General features: G+C 43.1%; 2 protein-coding genes and 1 long non-coding RNA gene across 6 annotated transcripts; all 3 read right to left on the minus strand.

Moving 5' to 3' along the window:
• Positions 1 to 503: 503 nt before the first annotated feature.
• LOC138948053 (uncharacterized) lies at positions 504 to 3711 on the minus strand. Of its 4 annotated transcripts, none has more exons than XR_011449868.1 (4): positions 3212 to 3699; positions 2762 to 2879; positions 1290 to 1645; positions 504 to 708 (listed from the first exon to the last, which is right to left on the minus strand). XR_011449868.1 is itself a non-coding variant. In XM_070319582.1 (3 exons), the coding sequence occupies exons 1-3, from the start codon at positions 3283 to 3285 to the stop codon at positions 1460 to 1462; spliced, it is 378 nt and encodes a 125-aa protein (XP_070175683.1). In that variant the 5' UTR covers positions 3286 to 3699; the 3' UTR covers positions 504 to 1459. The 4 variants fall into 4 exon arrangements, 1 of the variants encoding a protein (XP_070175683.1); XR_011449867.1 differs by having other exon boundaries at positions 1051 to 1645; XM_070319582.1 differs by having other exon boundaries at positions 504 to 1645.
• A 4910-nt stretch (positions 3712 to 8621) lies between these two features.
• LOC138948400 (CUB domain-containing protein-like) lies at positions 8622 to 12119 on the minus strand. Its single transcript, XM_070319934.1, has 5 exons — positions 11986 to 12119; positions 11158 to 11300; positions 10102 to 10329; positions 9694 to 9823; positions 8622 to 8899 (listed from the first exon to the last, which is right to left on the minus strand). The coding sequence occupies exons 1-5, from the start codon at positions 12117 to 12119 to the stop codon at positions 8686 to 8688; spliced, it is 849 nt and encodes a 282-aa protein (XP_070176035.1). The 3' UTR covers positions 8622 to 8685.
• A 2473-nt stretch (positions 12120 to 14592) lies between these two features.
• LOC138948054 (uncharacterized) lies at positions 14593 to 16004 on the minus strand. Its single transcript, XR_011449870.1, has 3 exons — positions 15920 to 16004; positions 15123 to 15191; positions 14593 to 14731 (listed from the first exon to the last, which is right to left on the minus strand). It is a non-coding gene; the product is annotated as an uncharacterized lncRNA (long non-coding RNA).
• Between the last annotated feature and the right edge of the window lie 2514 nt (positions 16005 to 18518).

The following is an 18518-nucleotide window of genomic DNA, read 5'->3' on the forward strand; positions in this document are numbered from 1 at the left end:
ACATGTGTTATGTGTGCTGATCAATTTGTTAAAGTAATCCAAGTGTCCACGTGTTTTTTCCACGTGTTTTCTAACCGGAAGATCTGATTCCCACCACAAAGCGTTTGGCCTTCACGTTGGGTCTGTGAATTATGCTGGGTCACGGGGTCCTGCAAGTCCTTGATACCTTCAGCACGCGCGCACGTGTGTGTGTGTCATCGAGCGTGTGTGTGTATGTGTGTGTGTGTGTGTGTGTGTGTGTGTGAGAGAGAGAGAGAGAGAGAGAGAGAGAGAGAGAGAGAGAGAGAGAGAGAGAGAGAGAGAGAGAGAGAGAGTTGTAATGCCATTCGTTGGTACAACTCAAATACATCTCACTTTTGGATTTACCCATTCACGCGTACGCAAGCGAACACACACACACACACACACACACACACACACACACACACACACACACACACACACACACACACACACACACACACACATTCTCTCTTCATCGATATATTTCTAGTCGACACGTGGCCTCTCCTTCTTTGTTTATTGTTTTTTCTTTGTTTTTATGCCTCTATCCGGATGTGAGTTCATTTTTGTCTTTTATTTTCTGGCCTTGTTTTCTTTCTTTTTTCTTTTTTTTCTTTTGTTTCTTGTTTCGTCTCTTCCAGCGTTTGTTCCAGCGCTCGTCAGTCACTGTTTGCCTTTCGTGGCCGGATTGGTCAATGTGATCACCTGAAAAGTGACCACGGGGTCAGATAATTGTCAGATATTGTGCATTACAGTGTAAGGGAAACAACCAGATACATGTTATCCATTTTTAGTTATGTCCCTTGAGAGGGAGAGTCCAACTATCTGACGATGCTACACTTACACTTTTGCTTTTCGTTACTTGTTTGGCTGCAAGATGCTGATTATTTTGGCTGTTTTGGGCTTCCATAGAATATAGAGATGTAGACTTTTTTAGAGCTCTGAGGAATAGAATCAGTAGTGTATAACTGTCTGTCAGTGGATATAACCTCCCCTCCCCCCTCTCACTATCTCTGTCTCTGTCTCTCCCACAATCTCTCTCCTTACCCCGTCCTCTCCCTCTCTCTCTCTCTGTTTCTCCCTTTCTCTGTCTCTCCCAGTCTCTGTCTCTCCCACTCTCTGTCTCTCCCACTCTCTGTCTCTCCCACTCTCTGTCTCTCCCACTCTCTGTGACTCTCTGTCTCTCCCACTCTCTGTGACTCTCTGTCTCTGTCTCCGGCTGGTTTCCTCTCTTCCTCTCTTGGCTTGTGGGAGAGGGGGGAACGATCGACTGGTGGAGGTCTTACGGCTGGTGCTGGTTTGACAGCTGGTGCTGGTCTGACGGCTGGTGCTGGTCTTACGGCTGGTGCAGGTCCTACGGCTGGTGCTGGTTTTACGGCTGGTGGAAGAGGGGGGGGGGAGAGGCGACTGGTGCTGGTCTTACGACCAATGCTGGTCTTAACGACCGGTGCTGGTCTTAAGGACTGGCGCTGGTCTTACGACTGGTGCTGGGCTTACGGCTGCTGGAAGCCGATGTGGGGCCGCCGTCTTTAAAGCTGACACGGGAATCGTCAGGGACATGGATGAAGCCCTTCAACAGCAGCTTCTTCATGCGTTTCCGCTCCACTTCCCTAAGATTTGCTTCCACATCGTTTAACTGCCTCTGAAAAAGGAAGGGGATATTCCGGTAAGGTGGAGGGTTGGGGGGAGGGAGGGGGGTGGATGGCAGAAGGAACATTGCAGTATGATTGACAAGCGAGTTTACCTGAACGTGGTCACGATATCCCTTCCCCCCCCCCCCCCACTCCGTTCTCTCTCTCTCTCTCTCTCTCTCTCTCTCTCTCTCTCTCTCTAAATTCAATTCTCTCTCTCTCTTTCTCTAAATTCAATGTTCTCTCTCTCTAAATTCAATTCTCTCTCTCTCTCTCTCTCTCTCTCTCTCTCTAAATTCAATTCTCTCTCTCTCTTTCTCTAAATTCAATGTTCTCTCTCTCTAAATTCAATTCTCTCTCTCTCTCTCTAAATTCAATTCTCTCTCTCTCTTTCTCTAAATTCAATGTTCTCTCTCTCTAAATTCAATTCTCTCTCTCTCTCTCTAAATTCAATTCTCTCTCTCTCTTTCTCTAAATTCAATGTTCTCTCTCTCTAAATTCAATTCTCACTCTCTCTCTCTCTCTCTCTCTCTCTCTTTAAGTTCAATTCAATTTAATTCAATTCCAATTCAACTCTCTCTCTCTCTCTCTCTCTCTGTCTCTCTGTCTGTCTGTCTGTCTTTCTGTCTATCTCTCTCTCTCTCTCACTCTGTCTCTCAATCTGTCGCTGTCTCTCTGTCTATCTCTCTTTCTATCTCTCTCTCTATATATATATTTCTCTCTCTCCATCTCTCTCTGTCTGTCTGTCTGTCTGTCACTGTCTCTCTCTCTTTCTATCTCTATATATATATATATTACTCTCTCTCCATCTCTCTCTGTGTCTATCTGTCTGTCTGTCTGTCTGTCTGTTTGTCTAACTCTCTGTCTCTGTCACTGTCTGTCTGTCTCTCTCTTTCTGTCTCTCTCTCTATTTCTCTCTCTCCATCTCTCTCTCTGTCTCTCTGTCTGTCTGACTGTCTGTCTGTCTGTCTGTCTGTCTCTCTCTCCCTCTCTCTCTCTCTCTCTCTCTCTCTCTCTCTCTCTCTCTCTCTCTCTCTCTCACATAGTCTCTCTGAAACAAACATATTATTTGTAATGCCTTTCCACATGGTCAGTCTCACGAACACTCTTATGTAGGATTAGCGCACCTCATAATCGTCACGCAGGGCTTTAATCAGCTTGGTGTTCCAGTAGCTATCGCTCACTAGTATCCTATCTGACCCCATCAAACGGATGAGTTCTGAACGGAACTTGAAGTCTGCTAGTCTGCACAAGGCAATCGGGACACGCGAATAGGCAAACCAGCGAACAGAAAAATAGCAAACAACCGAACTCTTTTTGTTCATTTGATAAAGTATTGATGACAACTGAAAACAACTGCCTGTCTCCGATTGAATGTTTGTGTGCAAATATGTACGCTTATCAGAGTGTGTGTGCACGTGTGTGTGTGTGTGTGTGTGTGTGTGTGTGTGGGGGCTGACTTGTGCACCCCTTGAGGTACAGGTGTAGACGGATGCATTGACACATGACATACACACACACACACACACACACACACACACACACACACACACACACATACATGCGCGCGCACTTACTCTGGTAATTGTGGCATGAAGGTGTCATCGTCCTTAGCCATTTTGGCCCTCCATTCTTCTTCTTCGGCATCCATGATTTTCACACCGTCACACCTGCTTTTCCACAGACGCCTGCGTTATTTCTCTCTGCAGTTCTTCTTATTAGGATCAGTCCTGCGATATTTCTCTCTGCAGTTCTTCTTATTAGGATCAGTCCTGCGATATTTCTCTCTGTTGTTCTTCTTATCAGTGTCAGTCCTGCGGTACTTTTCTCTCTAGTTCTTCTTATTAGGTTCTATTCTGCGATATTTCTCTATGCAGTTCTTCTTGTTAGAGACTCAGGGACCGGTTTCTGTGATGTTGACTGTTGTTATAGGCTGACACTATTCCTGGATGTTACTTCTGGACTGTTTGTGTCGATGTTACAACAGTCTGATCATATCGCAGTGCCCAGTGAGTGTTACGGCGGCCCCTGTTTGTTTTCCAGAAGGAATGAGTTTCTATGTTTTCGTCATCGGTACGGTGACGACACTGAAGTTTTGTCTCGGCCACGAAAGCAATTAAAGTCTCGGCTAACGCTTTCTAAACATTTGCGCAAAGAGAAAGACAGAGAAAAGGGGGGAGGGAGGGAAGTAAAAGGAGGGCGCGCGGGTGTTGAAGAGATCTTCTTCTTCTTCTGCGTTCGTGGGCTGAAACTCCCACGTACACTCGTGTTTTTTGCACGAGTGGAATTTTACGTGTATGACCGTTTTTTACCCCGCCATTTAGGCAGCCATACGCCGTTTTCGGAGGAAGCATGCTGGGTATTTTCGTGTTTCTATAACCCACCGAACTCTGACATGGATTACAGGATCTTTTTCGTGCGCACTTGGTCTTGAGCTTGCGTGTACACACGGGGGTGTTCGGACACCGAGGAGAGTCTGCACACAAAGTTGACCCTGAGAAATAAATCTCTCGCCGAACGTGGGGACGAACTCACGCTGACAGCGGCCAACTGGATACAAATCCAGCGCGCTACCGACTGAGCTACATCCCCGCCCGTTGAAGAGATCAAATCAAATCAAATCAAATCCAATTTCAGAGAGAGAGAGAGAGAGAGAGAGAGAGAGAGAGAGAGAGAGAGAGAGAGAGAGAGAGAGAGACAGATAGATATAGAGAGAGAGACAGAGACAGAGAGAGACAGAGAGAGAGAGACAGAGAGGGAGACAGACAGAGAGAGAGAGAGAGAGAGAGAGAGAGACAGAGAGAGACAGAGAGAGAGACAGAGAGACAGAGAGACAGAGAGAAGAATTATTCCATAATCCAAGTACGTCACACATGTTGCATAAAATCCAAACACAGTTTGATTGTTGATGAACAACAACAAACACTGTTGATAATACGTAACTTAACAGACGCTCAATGTGGACAATTATTACAGGTAATACAAGCACAATACAATATCAGTTCATTAAACGTAACGTTTCAATGAAAAGTGTTGTGATCGGTTTTATTGCCATGTCCATGTGTCGTACCGGTTTCATACTGGAGTACCGGACTTTTTCGCATGAGAGTCTGGCTAGTAGCTATAGCTTTCCACTAATTTAATGAAGCCATCTATCTATATATATATATACGACTAGTGTCTGTCTGTCTGTCTGTATGTCTGTCTGTCTGTCTGTCTGTTCGCGATGCACGGCCAAAGTTCTCGGTGGATCTTTTTCAAATTTGGACACCGTATTCAGCTACACCCCGGACACAACCTCATCGATGAGATATTTCAACACGTGCTCTCAGCGCGCAGCGCTGTGCGCGCTGAATCGATTTTGTTTTTTTTGGTTTTTTTTGTCGGGATCCACTACCAGTAACTCTTCCTTATCTTCTCCAGTGTTTTCAGCCGCGATTATCTCCCTTCCTCCGTGTGGCGTCAATCCATATTCCCGTTATTACGTTACTATTTTTAGAAGGTCACTGCACGTTACTATTTTTAGAAGGTCTCCAGTGTTTTGCGCGTTTATCTCCTTTCCTTCGTGCGCCGGCGTACACCCGGTAGAGCCGGGTCCCAGGCGCAGCCTGGTATTCGGCTCTATTTCTTCCCGGCGAAGCCAGTACCCGGCGAAGTGGGTAATCATCTAGTACATTATATAGCACTAGATTGCCTACAACCTGTGTTTGTTTTTACATTTAGTCAAGCTTTGACGAAATGTTTTAACATAGAGGGGGAATCGAGACGAGGGTCGTGGTGTATGTGTGTGTGTGTGTGTGTGTGTGTGTGTGTGTGTGTGTGTGTGTGTGTGTGTGTGTGTGTGTGTGTGTGTGTGTCTGTCTGTGTGTGTGTAGAGCGATTCAGACTAAACTACTGGACCGATCTTTATGAAATTTGACATGAGAGTTTCTGGGAATGATATCCCCGGAAGTTGTTTTTATTTTTTTCGATAAATGTCTTTGATGACGTCATATCCGGCTTTTTGTAAAAGTTGAGGCGGCACTGTCACACCCTCATTTTTCAATTAAATTGATTGAAATTTTGGCAAAGCAATCTTCGACGAAGGCCGGACTTTGGTATTGTATTTCAGCTTGTTGGCTTAAACAATAATGAATGGTCATTAAAAATCGGAAACTTGTCATTAAAAATGTTTTTTTTTAAACGGTCCAAAAACAATTTCATCTTATTCTTCGTCATTTTCTGATTCCAAAAACATATACATATTATGTTATATTTGGATTACAAACAAGCTCTGAAAATTAAAAATATGAAAATTATGATTAAAATGAATTGTCCGAAATCGATTTAGAAACAATTTCATCTTATTCCTTGTCGGTCTCTGGTTCCAAAAACATATAGATATGATATGTTTGGATTAAAAACAAACTCAGTACACTAAAAAGAATAAAGATACAGAAAAGCGTGTTATCCTGCCCAGCGCGACCACTACCGCACTATTCTGGCTTGTCGATTTCACTGCCTTTGCCACGAGCGGTGGACTGACGAAACTACGAGTATGCTGTTTTGGTGAAAAAATGCAGTGCGTTCAGTTTCATTCTGTGAGTTCGACAGCTTGACTAAATGTTGTTATTTCGCCTTACGCGACGTCGACTTGTTTCCTTTTGCGGCTGAGACATTTAGTTATCTATCGATTGAAATATGTAATTTGTTTATGTTTCTATCACACCTCAAATTAATTCATTCTGCATTTATTGTATCTATTTTTATATGTGTATCAATGTGTTTATCTACTTATTGTTCTGCACACACCTAACCGACACGTACCGCTGTATCTGTTTCAAGCGAAGTAACTCGGCACCATCACAACAACCTACTACCCTAAATGGTACTGTCCCCTGTTGTTTTCCGCATTGATCTAAACATAATGGATAGCGCACAGCCAATGAAACAGCGGAACAACAGTGGCTCCATCTTATCGCATCCTGCCACACTGGTCAAAGGGAAATAATCGTAGTTTTGAGAGTTGACAGCAGTCTTCTCTCCCTTGAATAAGAGTGGCACCACTGATCTTAACAGGTTCATAGATGCGATCCCTTTTATGTTTTCGCAGTTTGTGATTGATTTACATAATTGGAAATGGAAGCAATTTGGTTTCTCAACAGGTGCGTTTTTACCCTATCGCCCTAGCGTCACGGTATCGAAGGGAGTGGTAAGATGGCGGATAGGTAACATCCGGTTGAGTCAACGTTGTGATAGCCAATAAGAAAGGACGCGCTCTCCATTATTTTTAGATCAGTGGTTATCTGTCGTACAAGGGAAGTAACTCAGCACTATCACAACAACCTACTACCCTACATGATACTGTCCCCTGTTGTTTCTGTCATATAAGGGAAGTAACTCAGCACTATCACAACAACCTACTACCCTACATGATACTGTCCCCTGTTGTTTCTGTCATACAAGGGAAGTAACTCAGCACTAACACAACAACCTACTACCCTACATGATACTGTCCCCTGTTGTTTCTGTCATACAAGGGAAGTAACTCAGCACAATCACAACAACCTACTACCCTACATGATACTGTCCCCTGTTGTTTCTGTCATACAAGGGAAGTAACTCAGCACAATCACAACAACCTACTACCCTACATGATACTGTCCCCAGTTGTTTCTGTCATACAAGGGAAGTAACTCAGCACAATCACCACAACCTACTACCCTACATGATACTGTCCCCAGTTGTTTCTGTCATACAAGGGAAGTAACTCAGCACAATCACAACAACCTACTACCCTACATGATACTGTCCCCAGTTGTTTCTGTCATACAAGGGAAGTAACTCAGCACAATCACAACAACCTACTACCCTACATGATACTGTCCCCAGTTGTTTCTGTCATACAAGGGAAGTAACTCAGCACAATCACAACAACCTACTACCCTACATGATACTGTCCCCAGTTGTTTCTGTCATACAAGGGAAGTAACTCAGCACAATCACAACAACCTACTACCCTACATGATACTGTCCCCTGTTGTTTCTGTCATACAAGGGAAGTAACTCAGCACAATCACCACAACCTACAGGGTGACACGAAAAAAACAGATCCCACCAAAAGTTTAATATTTTCTGAAATAATCAGCCGATTCTTTTATTTTTTCAGGTGAGCCAAGCTGAAATGATGTTCTAACAGCCCACCAAGTTTGAGCTTCAAGATGTCATGGACAACGGAGCATAAGACATTTATAGTCGAGGCCTATTTTCGCCGGCGAACAGATTTGCTCGGGCTGCGCACAACAGACTCTCTGACTGAATCAATATTCCTCGGTGTCCTTGCTGATTTAGGTCGACCAGAGTGGGATCCCCTGTTAGGGTTTTTACTATTGAGGTTATTGACAGTCCCATGGTCTCTGAACTTATCCCTCCATCCATAGATAACTGATTTAACAGGAAAGTCTCTACGTCCAAACTGTCTTTTGAATTCCAGTTGAGCAGCGTGGATAGAATTCGACCGAAAATAGGCCTCGACTATAAATGTCTTATGCTCCGTTGTCCATGACATCTTGAAGCTCAAACTTGGTGGGCTGTTAGAACATCATTTCAGATGGGCTCACCTGAAAAAATAAAAGAATCGGCTGATTATTTCAGAAAATATTAAACTTTTGGTGGGATCTGTTTTTTTCGTGTTACCCTGTACTACCCTACATGATACTGTCCCCTGTTGTTTCTGTCATACAAGGGAAGTAACTCAGCACAATCACAACAACCTACTACCCTACATGATACTGTCCCCTGTTGTTTCTGTCATACAAGGGAAGTAACTCAGCACAATCACAACAACCTACTACCCTACATGATACTGTCCCCTGTTGTTTCTGTCATACAAGGGAAGTAACTTAGCACAATCACAACAACCTACTACCCTACATGATACTGTCCCCTGTTGTTTCTGTCATACAAGGGAAGTAACTTAGCACAATCACAACAACCTACTACCCGACATGATACTGTCCCCTATTGTTTCTGTCATACAAGGGAAGTAACTCAGCACAATCACAACAACCTACTACCCTACATGATACTGTCCCCTGTTGTTTCCGTTGTACAAGGTAGCCTTGGTAGGAAAGTCGGGACTGTTACATTTGTCGCCATAGCAACAGAAGTTACAGGACACAGAGGTGCCTGATGGGTTATTGTCCTGTGACCTGATGGTCAGGCAGAGACTCTGGTCAGAGGTTTCCTGCCACCACCGTTTGTAGCACTCGTCCTCTGTCACACAGCTGGAAAAAACACAGTACAAAAAAAACAACCCAGTAAAACAAGAAAATCAGTACAAAATCAGTGCCAATAAACATTACCAAATCCGTATATAAAGGCAGTAAAAATCAGTCCCCATAAACATGACCTAAATCCGTGTTTTAAATAAGTAAGACTAATATTATTTGAGACCAAAAATCTGTCAAAAAAGTATCAAAAGAACAAGAAAGGTTAAGTTTTTGGACCGTGTAATTATAGACAACAACAACAGTTTACAAGACTTCGACCTACCGGCCTCTACAGTGGACAAACAAGACATGGAACAGATTAAACATGGTGATAGTTGATACTGTGCCTTATCTTCAAAATGTTATAGCTTAAAAAAACGACGGAGTTTAACATCCTGAAATCAATTACATGTTCATTCAGTAAATCAATATTCAAACACAAAATCAATAACAGTAATCCAATATTAGATAAATACGAAGCTTTACTTATATGGGATTATGTGTCCGGTGTATATAATCAACAAACTTCAGAAAGTACAAAAAGCGGGAAAACTAGTTCTTAATGCACACAAACGAGCTCACAATACTATTTATAAGTATAGTTTTTGTTCAACATCTTGTGGGTTCTGTTTCCTTCATTGCTTTTCACTATTTGTTTGTTTGTTTTGTTTATAGAATTGTGTATTAAATAAAAGAACAGGCTATAAGAAAAAGCGTAACCTTAAACCCGTTTCTGGTTAAATAATGTTCAGTCACCATTATCATCATCCATCTGTCTTTTTCTAACTACAGACAAAACGTATATTTACCTTTTAGTGACCACTCTCGAGAAATAATCGTCATCAGTGACTGACGTCATACAGAATCCTTTAGAGCAAGGCTGCTCTTCTTGGAAGAAGATACACAAGTTGTCGCACACCGCGCAGGAGGTGCCGGTAGCTGAACAATAAACAAGAATAAAATGAAATGATTACTTAATGAAACAGAACACTTTAAATTAAGCCAAATGACTAAATAAAATAAAAAATGAATGAAAAACGTAAATTACAAATAATGAAACCACACTAGCCAATGTTAGTTTTCAAAGGTTTAAAGTTTTCCATGAAGACCGCAACATGATTACACACAAACGTAATGCAATTCACTCCATCACCACCACCACCATCACTTCTCCCCCCTCCCCATAAAGGCCTGACTATATTTATCACCTCACTTACTTGCTGCTGCAGTTGTCTTTATAGTCTGAGGCGTTGTTGTTGTTGTTGTTGCTACTGTTGTCGTAATCATCGTCGTTGTCGGCGCCGTTGTAGTTGTTGCTGTTGTTGTCGTCACTGGTGTTGATGTCGCCGATGAAGTAGCTGTCGTGGTTGACTGCGGGGTGGTCCCAGAGGACGTTGAGAAGTCCATCAGCCGGACAGGTCTGTCAAACACGTTGCACGGAGCTCCTGCTCACACAGTTCAACGGGATATTATTGATATCACCGTTTTGGGGGAGTTTCTTGCGAAGTTGACTCATTTGAAGAATCTGGGGAATCCATTGTACCTTAATCTATAAGCACACGGCAACGATTTTCTCGAAAACGCACCACAAGTATGGTAATGTATCAAGTCAAAGTGAGCGAAGGGACTTCTATCAGCTACTTCTCTCTGGTGATAGAAACAGAAATCGTCCAGAGGCGCCGCCTGGCGGCTAGAAGGGTAGTGCCCCATTATAACATCGCGCCCCAGTAACAGTCACATGTTCACAAAATCTTGCATCAAGGGAAGTAACCCAACTCCCCCCCTACACACACACACACACACACACAGTGATCTTTCTTTGCCTATTTAACGAAATTCAATGACACTGTCAGTGCATCTACTTTGTCATAGTGAAGGCAGACCTCCTGCGCGGCTACATTATTTGTTACGCAATATCTTATGGTTTCTCTTTGGAAGAGATCTTAGGGCTTTTTTTCTTGGAGAGTATCCTTTCAAACAAATGTCTCATGTAACCGGTTGCATGTCACTTCTTCCTGAACATGCTTGTGATGGATTCCGAGTCGAAATCGTCTTAAATTACGTGTCTCGCTATTACTAAGTTAAAAACAACATAAGCTTCAATACCAAATACATAAATACTTCTTCTTTCTTCTTTTTCGTTCATGGGCTGAAACTCCCACGTTCACTCATGTTTTTGCACGAGTGGATTTGTACGTGTATGACCGTTTTTACCCCGCCATTCAGGCAGCCATACGTCGATTTCGGGGGAATACATAAATAACCAACAGTACCTGTGGTGTCCGAAGCGTTGCAGCAGTAGGAGCAGCGGAGTTCAGGCTGACCAATGGCTGGGGTAGGGAGGTGGAGCAGACACTCAGGTATGTTGCGTGTCGTGTCGTACCACGATGACCGGCACACGGACTCTGTGGCACATCTGAACGGACGTTAGAAGGAAAGTTAATTTGAACCACGTATTATCAAAACAAATTAATTTGATGGATACAGTACATTTTTAGATATATTCACCATCAACAACAAGCTATAGTGAAGATCCTTTGGTACATACACATGATGATGTCGTTGTGTGAGAATGTTACGGAGAGAGAGAGAGAGAGAGAGAGAGAGAGAGAGAGAGAGAGAGAGAGAGAGAGAGAGAGAGAGAGAGAGAGAGAGAGAGAGAGAGAGAGAGAGAGAGAGAGAGAGAGAGAGAGAGAGAGAGAGAGAGAGAGAGAGAGAGAGAGAGAGAGAGAGAGAGAGAGATAATATAAGTCTGTGTTTACGAGGGTAATAGTACATGTACAAGCAAAAACGGTTGTTTGTTTTTCCAACCAGCCCTCGCCCTGTAGACGCATTACGTACCAGTAAAACCAGCTACATGAACTAGACATTACATTAAAAATGTATGTCAAAGAGAGAGAGGGAGAAGGAGATTATCATGTCAGCTCACTGTATTGTGCAAGATTTGAGGGCAAAGTACATGCAGTTGGGTGTAAATCAGCAACTACTTGAGTGTCCGTCTTTCTGTGTTACAACTGGTCTTTCTTGTGCATACGAGTGACAACTTTCTAAGATGAAACAGACACCCTTCACACACACGTACGCGTTTCAGACGAACTCACGTTTTGCTGACGCTAATCTCGCGTGCACCGGAAGCGGAAAAGGTGACGGTGTTGAGGCAGAACAACTCGTCCTGCCCACCGCAATCCTGCACGTCGGTGTCAAGGCAAAACTGTAGACTGCTCGGATCTTGCATACACACCTGACATTTGTTGCCTGGGGAATACGAGTAGAAACATAGTCATTGCTGGGATAATATTTACAGAAATAGCAAAATATACAAAAATTAATGAAGATTGTAAAAACCGATTTGTTGCATGTATTTTTTTCTCCATTAAACTGCTCACAGTGATGTTCTTGGCAAACACATACACACACACACACACACACACACACACACACACACACACACACACACACACACACACACATACACACACACACACAAAAAGGAAAAGAAAGAAACACACACAGAGACACACACACAGACACACACACAGACACACACACAGACACACACAGACACACACACAGAGACACACACACACACACACACACACACACACACACACACACACACACACACACACACACACACATACACACATACATATCTCAGACACATTCAAACTCTCAACTCATATTAGAATCACCTGCAGTCGGCGACGGTGTCTGCACGATGGAAGATGTCGTAGCAGTTGTTGGTGATGGCACGCTGACAGCGGAAGACGAGGAGGTTGTCATGTCTTGTGGCGGGGGTGACACGGATGAAGTGGTCCTTTCTGCGGGCAGTAGTCGGTCACAATACAGACACGGCCAGGCCAATGTATGGAAACTAGTTTCGTGCAACATTGGGGTTTGAAAAACAAAGGGAAGCTAGCGCACAAAGAGGATACATGTGTAATAGAGTAAGTGATAGTTGTGCGGAACGAGTCTCCTGGCACCCGAGAGAATAACAAGCATGGAAATGAACAAGCCACTTTCAGCCTCTTTATGACTTCCGTTACTTTCCTTTGTTATCAGATCGTTTAATGGCGCCCTGCCTTATTTGTTTAAGATTCTCATTATGACATCCGGGGTTCTGCCTGGATTTATTTTGGTCGGCAAATTTGCCGAAATAGCCATAACCGTTTCAGCAATTTCGTTGAGTGATGTTGGGCTACCATTATAGTGTGTCCTTTCCTCCACCGTAAAACTGTTCAGAAATGACGACATGACTTTTACCGACAAACGACATCCCTGTATGAACTTAAACAATACTACACATGGTTGACCTCGACGTTTGGAAACACATCTCCACCTTTATCCCATCTGGCGGAGCTAGGATTCGAACCCTAAACCTTTAACCAATCAGAATTAGCGGCTTTTTCCCACCTAGTTTGAATTGCACCCACTTTTCGTTCGTACTCTTCAGCCCAGACACCCACAGGTAATACTCCACTGACCTGGTGCCATTCTGATCAAGTATCTCGGGATGACCTTGTCGTGAATGTCATTGCAGAAGGTGACCTCGGGGTCAGGCGAGAAGCAGCAGTAGTGACACTCGAGGTCACTTCCGGTGTCCAGCGAGAGGCCAGGATCCATGCAGGCAGTGTTGTTGTAAGTCTCGCCCCACCACAGGATCTCGCATTCCTCTCTCGTGGCGCATCTGCGATGACAATAAATGATGATTTCTTTTATTTCAAATAGGAAGGAAATAATTTAAATAGGTCCACGCTATGCTTCTTTTCACCTTAAACTTAACTTTAGCTTATAAGGGGTGTTCATTTGCTATAATCATCACCCAGCAACCGAACGATAACCCCCCCGATCTAGCAGTTTGAATCTTCGATAGCTCATGGGGTAAGTCGTCACACAGTTCATGAGATGCTTTCATTTCATTGACTTAGCTTTACGTTAGTATGGCATTGCCGGGAAATACTGGTCCATTTCTCTCAGTGGCAACAGCTAGAGTCGCGCTGTCCTGGTGTGTGCATGTGTCGGTGTAATAATAAAGCCACCTGCACTACTGGCAGACAGACTGAAGTCGTTTACGTGCCACTGTGGTGACACGGGAGTGGAACAAGGATACCGTCACTGAGTCTGAAGTTGACTCGTGTCCGTCCTGTGCTGGGTTTGAACACTTGACCCAAGCATCACACATTGAACCTGTTATCACACACCAAGCCATGTAGTATTCTCTATGCATCACACATTAACCCTGTTATCACACACCAAGCCATGTAGTATTCTCTATGCATCACACATTAAACCTGTTATCACACACCAAGCCATGTAGTATTCTCTATGCATCACACATTAAACCTGTTATCACACACCAAGCCATGTAGTAGGCTATTCTCTATGCATCACACTGCAAACCATGTAGTATTCTCTATATCTACCTTTTCACATGATGCAGAAGGTGGTTGAGCGATAAAATGACGTCAGACAGTAGTGTTCTCTATATCTACCTTTTGACAATGCCGTATGAGGTAGCGGATCGGTAGAATGACGTCATTCAGTAGTGTTCTCTATATCTACCTTTACACAATGCTGTAGGAGGTAGCGGAGCGGTAGAATGACGTCATTCAGTAGTGTTCTCTATATCTACCTTTTCACAATGCTGTAGGAGGTAGCGGAGCGGTAGAATGACGTCATTCAGTAGTGTTCTCTATATCTACCTTTTCACAGTGCTGTAGGAGGTAGCGGAGCGGTAGAATGACGTCATGCAGTAGTGTTCTCCCTCGTGGCATACGTCAAACTGGTTCTGTTCGTCACACTGTGCGCGCGTCATGGAGTTTGTTCTGCACGTGATGCATGGCTGGGCTGATACGTAAAGACACACATATTAAAGAATCAAGTCGCGTAAAGCGATATCAACACATGTAGTCAATCAGTCGGCCTTAACTCAACTACAACGTCTTCACCGACACTGATTCCTGGCTTACTAAACCCGCAGCGCTTCCGCGGTATCATGTACTGATAATGTGCATAATTTTCGTTGTTTATTTATTTAAGTATTATTTCAAACATAATATATATATATATATATATATTTATTTCAATTTCAATTTCAGATTTTCAAATTCATCAAACCATGTTCTCTCTCTCTCTCTCTCTCTCTCTCTCTCTCTCTCTCTCTCTCTCTCTCTCTCTCTCTCTCTCTCTCTCTCTCTCTCTCTCTCTCTCTCTCTCTCTCTCTCTCTTAATTCCTCACCGTGTTTTCCAGGTAGATGAGTCATCGGGAGGAGTCCTGGAGCCGAAGACGTTGTTCCTGTTGAAGTCACTGAGAACGAAAAATGCAATCCATGAAAATCCCGAACCAAATGAGGCAGATTGTTGTAATAAGATTCAACAAACAATGGGAAATACACGCTTTCGAAGCAGATAAAAGTTACTGAGAGTTATGCAGAACCAAGCCCCTGGCACCCAAGAGAATAACGAGCATTGACATGAACAAATGACTGTCATCCTCTGAAAAGGGTGATAACTGCAAGTTCGTATTATGTTACTCATTATCCAAGGCACTCTAACTAACATTTGCGCACAAAGATAATGAGAAACAATGTAAACAAAAAAAAAATCTTCATCAAAAGTTAATGATCGGTCAAAAAGAATATCAGTTTTCGTCGTGGAGGCATGATGCCGCAGTTCATAATTTCGTCAGTGTGACAGTTTTTAAACACAAACGGGTGAGATTCGTTCATGGCCAGGAATCTTGTTGTTGTAGCACATCATCACACGTGTTTTGCCCTGGTTCGCTTTGCGCAAATTGTATAGGACTTTAACACCTATCCCATTTCCTTTTAAAAGCCACATTTTTTCACGTGTTTAGTATTGCGTAATAAAACTGTCTGCCCTTTTGTTAATTCAACCAAAGCGCATCTTTATAAAATAATTGGACCTTTGATTTTTAACAATTTAAAAAAAAGTGTTTATATTTTGTTTTCAATGGTGTTAAACTTTTTTGTGTGAAGAGTATATTTCCCAGTGGTCAAAAGAAATCACACTCACTGTGGTCTGTGGGTTGGTTATGGCCTTGACCGCCGTGGAATCCATCGTCTGTGGATGATGGTGTTGTTGCTGCTGTGTCTGTGTCACACACAAAATCACACGTCAAACACACTCCAACAGAAGATGTATAAATTTCAATTTTTTTGGAAGAGAATGTTTTCCTGACTTTTACGGAGACTAGTATAGCCAAGACAGTTCAATGGACGTAAAAAAACAAAACAATCAAAATCCTGACGTTGAGAAGGCGTACGAGCGTATAATGGACGTTGAGGTGTACAAGCGTATAATGAAAACATCTGTCTCTCTGCCTATCTGGGTTTTTTGTGTCTGTCTATCTATCCCCGACTATGACTGTCTGTTTTTCTGTCTGTCGATCTGTCTGTCTGTCTGCCTACCTGTCTATCTGTTTGTCCGCATGTCTCTGTCCGCATGTCTGTCTGTCCGCCTGTCTGTCTGTCCGCCTGTCTGTCTGTCTGCCTGTCTGTATACATGGATGTCTATCTGTTAGCCTGCTTGTCTGTCTGTCTGTGTGTATGTATGCCTGTACGTGTGTATATCTGTCCGCAGGCTCTGCCAAACTGCGTCTTAAAGTCTGTATGCTTATTTGCGCATCTGTCTGTCAATCTGTTTGTCTTTCTTTTTTAAAACAAATCTTGATTTTACCAATAACCTGATGTTATTATGCTCTTCATATTTGCCAAACTGTAACCACAATTGTAGACGGCTGTAATACTAGGGCTATGACACTTTGCTAACGAATTCAAGAACAACAGACCACTAAAATCTCGAGTTTGTCCTTACCAACCCTTCCCCCCTCCAATCCAGCACATGACAGTTGATACAAACAAAATGATGTATGACCTTTCTCCATCAGTCGTTGAGGAATAACGCTGCTACTGCCTTCATTGCAAATGCCTCCGACCGGTGAGTTCTCGCAACAGTAGTGACACTCCAAACCACTTCCGTTTCCGGCGGAAAGGCCGCTCGCCACGCATGCGCTGTTCGTCATGGTGTCGATCTGCCATTTCTGTACACATTCCTGGCGTGCTGCGCAACTGTAAATACAATGAACAAGAAATAGTCTGCAAGCTGATTCGGTTCTCTCATCTGTTTTATGATATACGATACCGATACATGTACAGCCTGACGATCACCTTATATTACGAGTAGCTTTTTATTTTGCCGATATGACTAAGTCGCCTAGAAACACTTAATTCTCGAAACAGTTTATGATTTCCTGAGGAGACTAATACACCTAATGACGGAACTGTTACATGAGGCCAGCCATGCGTTGCTCAGAATCACAATAGCCCGCTCAGAGAAAAGTCGCTCTGGATTGGTCTATGCAACGGGCTCACAACGAGGCAAATCGCTTCACGATGGCGACGAAGAAAGCACGATTGCTGCGAGATATGAAAAAAGTTGTACTTCTTAAACTAGTAGACGATTCGGTCAGTGAAATCGTCAGAGAGAATGTAATTATGATGGGAAATTTAGCTGGGGTAGTCCCTGAACCTTGAAAAGCGGTGGATCCCTCGGGTCACGTCGAAAACCACGCCGAGAAGATCGAAACACGCTACACGGCATCGCAGTGTAAACACCGCCGCCATCTTGGATAACGCGGCGGGCGGTGGGCAAGCATATACCAAAGCCGATCGCCGAGTGCTTCGCTAGCGCTTTCCTGCACTGCCCTAAGAAACGGCTTTTTGTCATTCGCACTGCGAGCGACCCGTGGCGAACCGCTCTGGGCAACTCGTCTCAGTATTCCCCCTGTGACGTCTTCTGTGATTTTCTCGCTTTTGACGTCAGAGATTTCACTCGATGTCGTGTCTCATTGAACGCGATGGAGCAAAATTGTAGTTGGTTTTGGGAAAGCGGACTGTTTCAAACTTCAAACGGTTTTATGTGAACATAACTTGTGACAAGACAACGTAGACGGGTATTTAAAGTGACAGAATGAAGAGGCGTCTGTACTTTTTTATGGTCTCAGTCAGAGAAATTTATACAATATGATTCATAATAGGTCTACCATAATTGTATAACAATATTATTAAATGGTGTAATGAGTGTTCATTTTGTTTGCTTACTTTGTTTTAACTTTATTTCACTGTTTTTGTGTAGTTTTTGTTTTTATTTTTCAGGTTAATTTCCTTCTCAACATTCCCTCTTTTTTTCCTTTCTGTCTCTTGTATTGTTTTCTGATTTGTTTTCCTTTTCTGTAATCCATTCTTCTTTTGATGATGTATTTGTCTATCTTTATATTAAATGTTCTCTCTTCAATCATCCCTGCTTTTTCGCTCTCTACTTTCTGACAGTTTTTTTGGGTCGTACGAAAAGCAAACATAGAAAGAAAATATCTGAACGAGCAAGTAATATAGCCCCCTCTCCTTTCTTTTTTTCTGAAATGTTCTTAAAACCGTGCAACAAACAAAGTTAGAACAAATTGTATCACAAACAGTAAGTAACGAACCGCTTCTCCATTCTGTATCCAATCGGCTGCCGATAGAATGACGTCATGCAGAATGGTGCCCTGTCGTCACAGAGGTAAAAGCTGGACCTTTCGTCACAACCTTGACCGGTCGTGGAGTCGACAACACAG

The sequence above is a fragment of the Littorina saxatilis genome, linkage group LG15 (genome assembly GCF_037325665.1).
Source record: "Littorina saxatilis isolate snail1 linkage group LG15, US_GU_Lsax_2.0, whole genome shotgun sequence".
NCBI classification, from domain to species: Eukaryota; Metazoa; Mollusca; class Gastropoda; order Littorinimorpha; family Littorinidae; genus Littorina; species Littorina saxatilis.